Raw genomic sequence first — 12912 nt, 5'->3', positions numbered from 1 at the left:
GGGCGGTTCCCCACCAAAGCTGTACCTGCGACGACCTCATGAAGAGCTCCTGAATGTCCAGCTCGTCCAGCAGGAGAGTCCTGCCCACACGGTGCACGGCCATGCTCACGTGGGACTTGCTATAGGGGATCTTCAGGAGCTTTTTTATGTTCTCAAAAAATGAAGAGAAAAAAGAGTTTAGAAAGATGTTTGTAGTGTGATTCGGGAACTTTCCATTTTAACGTCGTTCGATTTTAAAGCATAATAAACCTTATTTACCTAAGATTATACAAACTGTGCTTTACATGAAGAGCTAAATACAAACCCAAACAAGACAGACCTTCAAAGCTTCAATCACCCGCACTTTACAAGTCATACTGTGCTAACCTGGCTGATGGCCACAGGTGCAGTTTTGCAGGCAAGAACCTCCTGAAGGTAAGTGATAGGTCACACTCGCACTGACTAGGATTTTAGCATATCGGATAAAACTGACCAACTAAGGAGCAATAGATTTTGCTAGAAGCAGCATTTCTAATCCTCAGCTGGTAACATACAAAATCATCCCAAACATTCTCATCACTTGTAACTGCTGGTTTCAAAACACAGCATCAATATTAGCATTGCGACCGCGGCCCGTGCTTTGGGGGCTGTTCCCTCCTCTCCGAAGAAAAGAGGTGTGCTCAAGAGTGTTACTCTAATGACCAAGAAGGCATTCGGTAAGCAGACAGCTGTCTAATTCCATCACTAGTTTTTCAGGGCCACGGAGCAGAGCACGCTGTGAGTGCCCCGCTCCCGCTCCCCAGTAAGGACACTCACCTCCGAGTCCGAGACGACGTCCACATCGTTCCCCACGGAATCGATGAAGTCGTACGCCATCCCAAAGCTAAAGGGGGGGAAAAAGGCCATGAAGGTCACTTGTACAGTGACACAGGCAGAGTTAGTCACAGAACACTGTCGTTCGCCCTTCTAGGGTGCACAGGTGCCACATTCTGGCACCTCTGACATCCGTGAGCCTGCCACCAGTCTGGTCAAGCAGGTTTTCCTTCTCAGTGGTGCATAAAATAACAGTGTGACGTATAAACAATGGCACCTTAGACTTGATAAAGTAAAGTAATAATTATTAGGAGCAATTCATAGAAATATCTAGAATAAAAACAATGAAAATTACGGTACTTCCATTGTGTAACCACAAGCCTCAAAAAATCTCCAAGAGAAATCAGTTCAAGATGTTATTCTTTTTTAGGTGGGAAGGTCAGAAACACATTTAACAGGATTTCAGTCTTTGGGACTGTGTTCCAAGTAATATATAATACTACTCTTTTAAAATGCATATGAAAAAAAGTGCACCTGACCCCAATTCAGCAGAAGGAGAAAAAAAAAATGTGCCAGACGCCACGTGAGGCTTGAGTACCCTCTGCAAGCCTGACGGGCATCTGCTGTCAGCAGCTTTCAGTGAGCCAGTGGCCAAGAGCGGGACGTGGGCCCAGGACCACCTCCCATCACAGCGTGCTCTGATTAACCAACCTTCCCGGGCTTCAGGTTTGCCTTGTGCAAAGTGGTCAACAGTGCCTGACGCAAAGGGTTACCGTTAGAATTAAGTGACATCAACATGTAGAGTACTTAACCCAAGGTATGTAGTCAATATAATTACCACTTAAGTCACTCCTAACATTTCGTAGTGTTCACACGTCATAATTATGCCATTCTTCTAAAAGAAGACACACGGACTATTTCCAACTTTTTGCTGGTAGAAATATCGCTACAGACAATGACGACACCTGCGAGCATAACTTTCACCTGGAGCGGCATCAGGAGGACTCCCCCGGCACCGGCTCCGAAGGCACTCGCGTACTCCCTCACGGCGCCTGCGGTGCGCTGTGTGCAGACCCTGCAGGCTCGACCACCGGGAGGACCGCAGACAGCCCCCGCACGCACTGGCCTACAAGACTGTGGGTGCCCACGCTCCGGTCTCACGAGACCCCGGGCTGCTCTCTCATTCCGACGCACCAGCAAAGTTTCCAGAAAGTGTCCAAGTTAAGGTACGAGGCACCCAGCTCGCTGGATTTCTACATCAGGCGTTTCCGGCCAGACCACCCAGGCCAGACCACGGAAATGCCCCAGGGCAGATGAGGCACCCTCGCTGGCTTTCCCCCCAGGCGTCCCCTCAACTCTCTGCGTCACACATTCCAGAGATAAGTAAACTGGCTAAAAATAAAACACCTGATTGAACTTTAGAGGTCAAAATTCAGCTTTGATAACAAGGTGATACAGACTTGAGAGAAGCACACGCAATTACTATCTTCATATTATATACCCCGATCGGCAGCAGAAAAACAGGGCTCTGAAAGTCACGTTGACGAGCACTACAAGTTCAACGGAAAAGCAAGCGTCAGAGTTGAGTGGGGAGCAGGGCTTGGGAGCAGCAGTGAAAGTACCGCTGACCGACCCTGACCGGAGTGGCTCCGCTTGGGCACGGGTCCACGAAGCCAAGGGCGGCCGGGGTGATACCCAGTCCGGGCACATCCTGGGTATGGGGCGGTTTCAAGAGGCAACCAGTCGATGTTTCCCTCTCTAAAAGTAAATTTTTTTTAAATCTTAAAAAAAAGGAAACAACACACAAACACTGATGGACATTTACCTTGAAAACGGCTTGCTCTTCTTGCTGTTGCCAAGAATGGTGGTTCCTGCCGGCCCGAGCTTGGCGCTCTCTCGCAACCAGTTGGCAGGTGGGAGTTTCAAGTCTGTCTTCTCCTCGAGGCGCGCGAACGCGGCCCGCGGAGGGGCGGAGGAGTACTTCACCACCGCGCGGCTCTTCACTTCGCTGCCCCCGAGACACAGAGCTGACCCCTAGGGAGCACGCGGAACGGAACTTCCATGAGCACCCCCCAGGACGAAGAGAATCCCACCTTTTTATAGGAAGAAAGCAAGGCCCCACGACATCAGCCTTCCCCAGGATGTATGTCACGTGCTACTAATAGCACTGACACATGCGAGCATAATCTGTCACATTTAATTAGCTCTTTTTTTCTTAGCAAAACTGTTTCAAAGATAAAACATTAAGTCCCGCAGTAGGATGGTTACAGTGATCAGCTGGGAAGCAGGCCGGCCAATCTACCTTTTCCACGTTATTCACAGAAGCTGGGGAAGCGGGAACCAGAGAAAGTCAACACTGGTGTCAACCTAATGCAGCGTTTGGTCAAACCTCCGTCCAGGATCAAAGACGCATTTTAATTTCAACACCACTCACCATTTAGAGAGCAGCGTGTGGCAAGACAGGGGCTCTGAGTGAGCGGACGTTTAGTACTTAATCCTCTGACTCTCTCGGCGGCGGCCCTGGGGGCTCCCCCCAGCCGCCACTCGCACTCCCCTCCCCGCAAGCCCCGGGGCGCGCCCACGACTCTCTGCCCTCCTCTCCCGCAGTCCCCGGCCAACACTGGGCACCCTCCAGGCGTGCCCGGTCCCACTCCCTGAGTCCCTCTCGTCTCCCTCCCTCCTCGACGGCTGGGCCACACTTCGGAAGCACGTACTGCCTACACGCACGAGCCTCGACGGCAGAGGAAGTGTCTAGATCACCGATCGGCTACCCTGGGGTAACCAGGGCAGCCGGGGCAGCTCCTGACACAAACGCCTTGCAAGTAAATACCTGGATACCGGACGACGGGCACACAGACGCAAGCCCCGTTTTCGGGGGGCTGCCGCCGGGGAGGCTCGGGGAGGCGCCCGAGGCCGCCGGGAACCGTGACATCTCTCTCCCCGGCGGGACGGGCCCGCAGCCCCGGAGTCCCGCAGTCCCGCCCCGCGGACTCACCTGTGCAGAAGGTTCCTCGGCCTCCCCCGGGGGCAGCAGGCTGAGTCCTCCGCGAGCCGTGGCCCCGGCCGGCGGAGCTTCGGCCCCGGCCTCCTTGGAGTCCCCCATCACCTCGGGCCGGAGAAGGCGAGGCGAGGCAGGACCAAGACGCCGCAGCGGGAACCCGGGCCCACCTACGCGGCCGCACAGCAAAGAAGGCGCCAGGAACGCCCCAAAGACGCCCCAGAAACGCCCCTCGCGCCGCACTTCCGGTCTCTCACAGGAAGAAGTAACTGTGGCACGCCCAAATCTCGCGAGCTTTGTGCCCGAGGTCCGGCCCCGCTGCCCCCCGGGGCAGCCACCTTCGCGGCCAGGCGGGAGCTGTAGTGCGCCTGCGCCTTCCGAGCCTCCTCGGAAAGCCACTTCTCGCGGTATCTGACTTTTACGCTCCGCCCCTTGCGCAGGGTTGGTCTTGGTTGGCAAACAGCTCCTGGCACTTGGGCCCGGGCCACGTCGGTGTCGCCGGGCTTCTCGCTGCGTGGGCGGGCACCGCCGCTGTCCGTTATATGGAGTAGTGCAGTGTTAGCAGCCTTCTCTCGGTGCACAAACGGGCTCACGAAGACGTGCCCAGATGAGGGGCATTCAGCCTCGAGCCCGCCCCGCCTGGGTGTCCTGTCCCCGCATCACAATGCCCGGGTGGGCCGCAGCCCCGGGAGCAGGAGCGGCGCCCGGGCTGCAGAGGCGGTGGTCCCTCCGCAAGGTTTTCGCCAGGTGCCGCGATCGCAGCATCTTCCGAGAGCCCGCGGTTTGCCTGGCCCCGGGCACTAGCCACGGGCGTTGCGGGTGGTCCAGGAAACACCCGGGGGGTCGAGCTGACGGGCACATTCTGATGCAGCGGGTCTGGGACGAGCCTGGGCGTCTGCGTTTCTAACAGGCTCCCGGGAGAGGACGCCGGCGCTGGGAGCAGCCGGGAGCTGGAGAAACTGCCGAGGCGGTTTTAAGGCTTCGCAGCTGCTAGTGGGCCCTCTCACCCGCGTACTCCGCGCCCGGTGTCATATCGAGCGTAGTTAAATGAAGCCACATCCTTCATAAAAATTTGCTTTGCGGTAAAATACTGGAAGTTTATTTGAAAAATTAATTTGTCTTGCAGCTATGTGGCTTTCTCTGATAACTACGTGCATATTCAGAAATCCTTGTGACCGAATGAACTCAACTGGCAAGTTGTTTTTTTCAAATGGAACAAAACATTTTTCCAGGTTGTATTTAACATGGAATGTGATGTAATAGGACATTTTGTAGACACGTCAACATGTTTTGATTTTGATATTTATAATTTTCTGTTTGTATTTTGCACCCAATTATTTTTTTGGTAAGTAATACATTGCTACTATAGTAAAGAAAATGGACACAACTTAAGTATCTAGATATTTAAGGAGGATGGTTAAGTCTACTTTGGGGACGTAATACTATTAACTTGTGTAACCATTAACTTCTTTTTCAGGAACATGTAAGTTGTACATGATATGATGTTGAATGATAACACTTTAAAAAGCACATAACGCAGTACGATCCTAATTTTAAAAATATGTCTATTGCTGTGTTTATGTCCATCAACACGTGAGTGGTAAGATGAAGTGATTTAAAATGTATGTTTTAAAGCTTCTTTATTTTCCTGTTTATTTCTTTCTAATTATGCATTACAGGCACACCTCATTTTGTTGTGCTTAACTTTGTTGCGCTTCACAGGTGTAGCGTTTTTTTTTTTTACAAACTAAAGGCAAAACCCTCCACCAGCAAGAAGATGACTACGTGCTTTATCCCTGTTTTTGTTTTCCGATGGTGGTCTGGAACCAAACCCGCATTGTCTCCAAGGAATGCCTGTATTTTATAGTCAATGTAATTTTATTAAGCTTTTAAACACACACACACACACACACACACACATATAATTTTGCTTCTACTAATCTTGAAATTCTGTTGTTTTCATTGTATAATTTTTTGTAAGAAGGGGTTTCCTGAGGCAGCAGTAACTCCTTTCTCAAAGGGATTGCAGACTTCTGGAGCAGTAAGTGCCTGAAGTCTTGTCCACGTGCTGAGTGGGACAGAGTGCTGGAAACAGCCTGTGGAAAAGCAGGGAGGAAGGAAGCGGAGAGAGCCAGGAACTCAGCAGGGACAAAGAGCCCCAGATGGGATTCTGGGAGCCCAGGGGATGGGGTGGGGTGGGGTTCAGGGGCGCTGGAATGGAGGGGAGTCTGAGGAGGGGCTGGGGTTCCTGGGGCCACTCACAGGGCTGGGTCAGGAGAGACTGAGGCAGGGAAGGCAAGGGGTCCCTGCAGGCAGGAGACCCTGGGCACACCCGAGTTATACAAAGTTTATAAATACATTCTTGTGGCTCTGAGTGCTTATTGGTTTTTATTTTCCCTATTCAAAAAGCTTTACTGCCATTGCTTCCAATGTAAGTGATTGAAATGTAATGTGGGAAAACTTGGATCATTACTTCCAGAATTGCACATTTTAAGAGGGTCAAGTTCATCTTCGTATTGTACCAGAGCTGGCCTCTCCCCACCCCTGTCCCCCAGCTCCCAGCACCCCTCAGACTCGCCTCATCATCCGTGGCCTGCTCTGCCCCGTGGGTGCCCTTATCCTGGGTCTTGTCCCCAGGCCGCACTCTCCCGCTTACCTGCCTCCCCAGCGCCTGACGCGCTCACCCCTTCGGAAGTGTTTGTTGAATAAATAAACTGCTTACAGCGTTCTGCTTACGGAGCAAGTTGTTTTCTGAGTCAGTGTTGCTGGTGCTTTTCCTCCACCCAGAGCATCTTTCCCTTCCTCCCCGGGCGGGCGTATTCCTCTGGACGGCCTCAGGGATCATCCCTGGTGTTCCATCCAGACACCCTCTCTCCTCCCCCCTCAGAGTCCCTTTCTTTGCTCCCCAAGTCTATGTGTGGCTTCATCCCACACTTGTCACTGAACCGAGAACTACCTGCTTGTATCTGCCCAGCTTGGGGACCCTGAGCTCCTCCACGGACAGCAGCCTGTCAGGGCACCCCCTGTGTCACCAACGCCTGGGCACAGCCACTGTTTAAGCCCTTACAAGGCAGCCTCTGGCACCAACAGGCTTTTAAAACTCTTACGAAAACCTTTGAGACATTTTACATCTCAATGTCGTTGGCTCTGGAATATTTTTTAAATCTGCAAAATCAAAGCTAAAAATGTTTCATAAAGTATCTCCCCAATATTTCAGTGTCAAGTCTTTAATTATTAAAGTTAGTACTGCAGTTCCATTCTAAAATTGGTAGGTTAGACTGTCTTTGATTACAAAAAGGCTCCCAGCATGCATGACGATTTCAGAGAAATCCCAGTCAACGGTAAATTGATACAACCGGCAGCATACAGTATTTTCCAAAGCGAAATTAGAAATCTTTTTAGAAAGCTATCCAGGAAAACAATATGTCAGCCAGATGTGCCTGGGGCCCTCGGAGTCCCTAAACAGCGCCACCTGGAAGAGGGGAACCATGGGGGGACAGTTGGATTGGGGCCCCTGTGGTTAGGTCCCCCTCCACTCCATGGCCTGGCGTCTCACACCTACCGAGCCTTGCTGTGTACTCTGCGCTGGACCCCGAAAGGCCCTGAGCTCCTGACTCCCGGTCCCAGATGTTTTGAGCTGGAGGAGAGATTCCGCGTCCTCTGGACCAATCACATCCGTCTTTGCATGGGAGCCGTGCAGTCTAGAGAGGAGAACAGAGCTGACGTGAGTATCACACAAAGCAAGTTGGCACAAAGGCGGGACTAGTAACCAGTTCCCACAGGCAGTACTCCCAGGTAGCCTTCTGAAAAGCTAAATGGCAGACACAAGCCCGTGGAACCTCAGTTTCTTCCAGAATCACCCAGGAGACTTAAGCAAGGAGACCTGCAGCCACCCCCAGAGTCTACATCAGTGTCTCTGAGGTAGTGTCAAGGAAAGTACATTTTTAGTGAGATTGCTAGTATCTGACTATCTACAGATAAGATCTCCAAAGACAACATTTTGGGGTGCAGGAAGAACTGTAATTTCACTTTTTAAAGAAAACCCAAAAAATAAGGGCAAAATTAAGCCTTGCTGAGACTTCAAAAATGCATGGACCCCAGTGCCCCTCCCTGGGCCGTGGTGCACTGGGATATTGGTCCAGTACGACTGATCGCCTTATATCGGTCGGCTGAAACAGGTGATTCCCTGGTGTCGGGGACTTGCAGCTGGGGTTGCAGGTAAGATACGGGGTGCTCTGTTACACTGAAGTTTCAGAGAAACCAGGAAAAAATGTTCAGGGTAAGAATGCCCCACATATTAGTGTACGTGTGTTCCATGCGACATTCGGGGCATGCTTCTGCTAGTCCTGTCCCCCCACTCCAGGACGTTGACCTCAACCTGGAGCCTCACCAGTTGGAGTGGCAGATCGTGACTGCTGAACTTCAGACTAGATCCCGACACAAGTGACCGACACCACTGCCGCACACTTGTCCACAGTGAGACCCGTGGTCAAGCTTAGCATAGGTGTGGTAGGGATGACCAAGCTCCCCCAGGAGGGGCCCTGGGTGTCTCTGGGCCACAGCGTACGGTGGCCTCGGTGGGCTGTTGAAGGCCATCCACATGGTCACACGCGGTAACAAAACAAAGCCCTGTGGAGACTGTTCTCTGAGTTTTGTGATAAGATGATAGTGACCTTGAACTCTGACATGCCACATTGAGGTCACAGACCACCTGGGACAAAGCACTTGAAAGAGTCTTCAACCTTTCAAAATGGGCTACTGTATTTCCTTTTATAAAAAGTTCCCTATTTTTTCATCTCTTCTGTGATCAGTGGCTGTCATTGGGGTGCTATGTAGAGACTTTCACCAAAAAAAAAAAATAAACAAAAATAAACAGACTTAATCTGTTCCTTCAAGTGGGAATGATGTTTTAACTGAGTGAGAAGGTCATCAGCTTTCAAAAGAACCTTATCCTCTGAAGAGGGCCTTTTTGAAAACAGATGTTTGGACATCCCGCCAACGTTAGGTGATCTTGTGGCTAAAAATGACGGGCAGCTAATAAAAAAAGTCATATCTGCACACTAAACTGAGAAACTGAAATTCCCAACCGTGTTTAAAAACCGTCCGAATGGAGAGTGTGTGTTCTAAATGTGCCGAGGAATGGTGCGGGGGCCAGCGGTGCAGATCAGCTCAGCTACGGCGTGCTGCAGAGTGCTCAGGGGCGGGAGGCCGCAGACAAACCACCCAGACCGGGAGCTTCCTCCTGGCCGCACTCGCAGGGCTTTGGAGAAACCTATCCATGTCTTAATTGTTCCCTTCGATCCGGGAGCTGGCCTGCTCAGAATGCCCCGACTGATCTTTCCGTCAGCCGCCAGCTGGTTTGTTTACCCCCAAAATGTGTCTGCAGCCCTGGCTCCCCCGCTGCCATCAGGGTTTTCCCCCTCTCCCCTCTCTGATACATCCTGTTCTTAATTTTGTTCCCTGACAACCCTCAATTGACCTTTCTTCCTCGTGCACAGAGCAAGCAAATTACATGTGAAGCAACTAGCTAAACATCTGAATCATTGCTTGACACCATTCAATTGGTCTGTAAGAAAGACGGACGGACTTCACAGAAGGTGGGAATTTGACTAGCCAGATTTCAGCCGAAACCTTTGCGTGATGGGTAGATACAATTGAAACGAGCGGTGTGACGCGGTGAGCTCTGAGAGCATGTGATTCTTCCGAATTTACTGATCTCTTGAGATATTTTAAGCCACGACAGCCGTGACAAACCAGTTTTCAAATAAACTGAACTTAAACCAACCGCTTCAAATGTTATAACACAAAGTTTTCAACCAGGAGTCCCCAAAACAAAAGAAACCTGGTCAGCCACTTTAATTTCTTTTAAAAAATATTAGTGACACCAGAACTAGTTGCAGTCGAAATAAAAGTAGTATAAACATTCATTGCTCTAGACTTTTAAAATTTTCTACTTTTCTATTTTTATGGTATGTTATTACTGTTAGTATATCATTTATAAATAAATAAAAACATGCATATTGGGGCTGTGTGTTCAGAATTTTTTTAAAATTGACTTTTTAAAAAGATTTTATTTATTTATTTATTTTAGAGAGGGAAGGGAGAGAGAAAGAGAGAGAGAGAAACATCAATGTGCGGTTGCTGGGGGCCGTGGCCTGCAACCCAGGTATGTGGCCTGACTGGGAATCGAACCCACGACACTTTGGTTCGCAGCCTGAGCTCAATCCCCTGAGCTACACCAGCGAGGGCCAGAATTTTTTTAACCTAATCATGGTGTAATAAACAGTTTATAAACCACTGCTTTCAGAAAGACTACAGATAGACACACCGTAGTATCAAAAGCCAGGTGCTCGCCACTCTCTAAGTCCAGAACAATTGCCAAGTTCATGACCCATCTTTTCCTTGTACGCTCTAATCTGACGAGAGTGGAGGACTTTTCAAGTACGGACAGCACTGACCTCGGTGTACAATCCACCTGTGTCCTAGTGAGACCCTCGTGGCTGCAGCCACACGACACCTTCTTTAATTAGTAGGTGACAGTTATTTCGCTGCTGCTCTGTAAACGGATAACATTGAAGCCAAGAATCTGAAACAATTCGGACATGATTTCGGCAGCATCAGAAGGCATTCCTTTTCCAGATACCCAGGGGCACTCGGATTCTTTCTCAAGCAAAGCCCGAAACTCGGTGACTTTCAGAAGGCAAGACAAGCGACATCTCTGCGGAGCATTAGTTTCTCGGCAGAAGTATTCTTAAGGCCGTGGTGAGATTTATCCTCCGGAGCTGAGTATTATCACCCTACATGCATCCTAGGAGCAGTTTCAAAGTCACGTGCCTCTGCCCTCCAGGCACCTCACTGGTGGCTGGAGCCCAGGCATTATTCAAGCCGCGCTTGCACCGTAGGCTAAGAGTGAGAAGGGAAGGATTCTCAAATGAACCTTCAAATCAATGCCCCAGTCAGGCGCTGCTTGTGGGTTCTCTCGGCCTTTCCAGTTAAGGGCTTGGCCTTTGCAGACCCTAATGAATCATTTAGCGATTAAGCATTTACGAGGAGGCTTCCAGGGGAGAGAACAAAAGGAACGCATTGCTTAGTGCAAAAGCATCAAGTGTCACCGCCGGCCGCTGCCTGGACCTCCTTCCTGAACATTTCTGTAACATGTGTCCTCCTCATGGGCATTGAAGAGCCCGGTTTTATGTTCTCAGTGCGGTGCGGTCACAGGGCTCCCAGCGACAGGATCCATCGCATGCACATCTTGGGCAGAATGGTAACTCCTGGGTGAACCACGGGTAGTATCCACATATGACAATTATTTCCACATTTATTTACATTTTTTCCATTTAAGACACGGAGCCAGAATCCACAGATGTCGTTACCCATCTGCACACTTTCGTGTTCCTACCCAGAAGGCAAGAACGTTGCATGTGAAGAGTGTCTGGACTTTGTTCCTTCTCATCACACGTGACTTTCTCAGTGCCTACCGTCCACGTTTACCCCGCGTGAGCACCGGTCCAGGCCCTGCGTGCGTCCTGGAGAGCTTTGAGGTCCCGGTACCACAGGCATGTCATACGCACCAAGTGGAAAAGTGCCATTTGCATTCATCTGCTGCTGTGGCGCTTCTCTCTGGAATCTTCCTCTTGTCTGTCAACACCGCACACAAAAGGACGGACTCATCTCCATCACAAACATTCTTTCAGTCGTCTGGCCGTAGGAAAGGGAGAGTGCCAGGAACGGGAGGAGGACGTTCAGCTCTTCTGTTGGAGGGACCCGGACTTGCTCACCCCTAAACCCGCATGGGGTCCTGGGGATTGCTGTGGAAAGACCTGCATACGAAATCAAGGCAGCGCTTCGTGCGTGGTGGCCACAGTGACTGCTCATTATCAGACCGCAGTGGCGGTCCCCAGCTGCAGGGAGCAGCCTGTGAGTCCTCGAGCACAGCCCTCGCGGAGCGTGGTCCGCACGGGCCTCCACGGCCCCAGGAAAGCTCCCAGCGTGCAGAAACTGCTACCCAGGCAGCCCCTACGACCTGGGGTGTGTCCTTGCTCGCAGAGGGCACTGCTTGGTGTGATTTAAGAAACATCCAGGACTTTCTGCCCCAGGAGATCTGTTGTGCCTCGTCACACATGGAAGAGGGGTGGCCCACCTGCACGTGTGACAATTAGTTGAAGTGGAGCCTGGCTCTGGGGGCCTCCCATTCGCATCTGGGATGTTCTAGACCCGATGGGTTGGGGAGCTGTGTACATGAATGGAGGCCTGGAGGCGCAGGAGGTGCTCGGGGGCAGGGTGCTGCCACGGAGAAGGATGCCCCCCATGGAGGGAGACCCCTATCCCGCCCCCTGCCCTCGGACCCCTCTCCTGGAGCCTCCTCTGAGTCCGCACACCTGCTGCTTCTCCTCCTCCTCCTCCTCCTCGGCCTTTGTCTTCAAATCTTTTCATCACAAACACGTCGAATACATGCGTAAGTAGAGAGTGCAGGGAGACAAACCCGCTGTCCCCGTCACCAGCATCCACCCAGGACGAGCACGGGCACGCATCCCGTGTGCTCTCACCTCCTCGGCCCCCTCCCGGGGTCCCTGAAAGTAGCTCCTCCTCAATCCTGGTTCGCTGACTCCTCCCTCTTGCCTTTTCTGGCCATTGCCTTCTCTCCCGCCAGTCACCGTGTGGAGCCAGCCCATTGGGTCGGCAACGAAAGGCACGCTTCTCGGGCGAACCCGGGCATTTCCGAGAGAGACGATGTGGTTGGCCAGCAGTGCCGCCCTGACCCGGTTCCCCCAGCAGACGCTTACCAAGCCCCAGGTGCAATGCGGGGCTAAAGGAGTCAGCAGGTCAGGGCGCCAGCCCTCCAGGGCCGGGGACCGGGTCCTGGGGAGAGGGCAAGGGCTGTGGCCAGTGCTCATAAGAAAAGGCAGAGTGTGGTCACTGAGACGAGAAAAGCACCCAGTGTGGTGGAGGTTTCCAGGGAAGGTCAATGCACAGGGTCAGGAAGGGGGAAGGTGGCGCAAGGCCAAGGCCCGGAGGGGCCAGGGGAGCTCGTGGTGGGTGAGGAGGGACCAAGAGGGTCAGACTTGGGGTAGGACAGTGAAGGAAAAGCGCTGGCCAGAGCGTGGACGTGGCTGTGGCCTGTG

At 51.7% G+C, this 12912-nt stretch overlaps 1 protein-coding gene and 1 long non-coding RNA gene across 5 annotated transcripts in view; one reads left to right on the top strand and one right to left on the bottom strand.

Annotated features, from left to right (window-relative positions):
- Positions 1-4016, bottom strand: part of EDRF1 (erythroid differentiation regulatory factor 1) — a 31421-nt gene extending 27405 nt beyond the window's left edge. For all 3 annotated transcript variants that reach the window (XM_028512273.2, XM_028512275.2, XM_036027439.1), the window contains exons 1-4: positions 3788-4016; positions 2618-2826; positions 796-862; positions 26-151 (exon numbers count right to left, since the gene is read on the bottom strand). In XM_028512273.2, coding sequence (XP_028368074.1) covers positions 26-151; positions 796-862; positions 2618-2826; positions 3788-3895 — 510 coding nt within the window. In that variant the 5' untranslated portion in view covers positions 3896-4016. The remainder of the gene's footprint in view (positions 1-25; positions 152-795; positions 863-2617; positions 2827-3787) is intronic.
- A 113-nt stretch (positions 4017-4129) lies between these two features.
- On the top strand, positions 4130-6511 carry LOC118500934. 2 transcript variants are annotated; one of them, XR_004903518.1, is made up of 2 exons: positions 4130-5662; positions 5775-6511. It is a non-coding gene; the product is annotated as an uncharacterized LOC118500934 (long non-coding RNA). The 2 variants fall into 2 exon arrangements; XR_004903519.1 differs by having other exon boundaries at positions 5772-6511.
- The last annotated feature ends 6401 nt before the right edge of the window (positions 6512-12912 follow it).

This window comes from Phyllostomus discolor, chromosome 5 (assembly GCF_004126475.2).
Source record: "Phyllostomus discolor isolate MPI-MPIP mPhyDis1 chromosome 5, mPhyDis1.pri.v3, whole genome shotgun sequence".
Taxonomy (NCBI): Eukaryota; Metazoa; Chordata; class Mammalia; order Chiroptera; family Phyllostomidae; genus Phyllostomus; species Phyllostomus discolor.
Note: the sequence above shows the minus strand (reverse complement) of the source record. Positions and strands in the feature narration are given on the sequence as shown.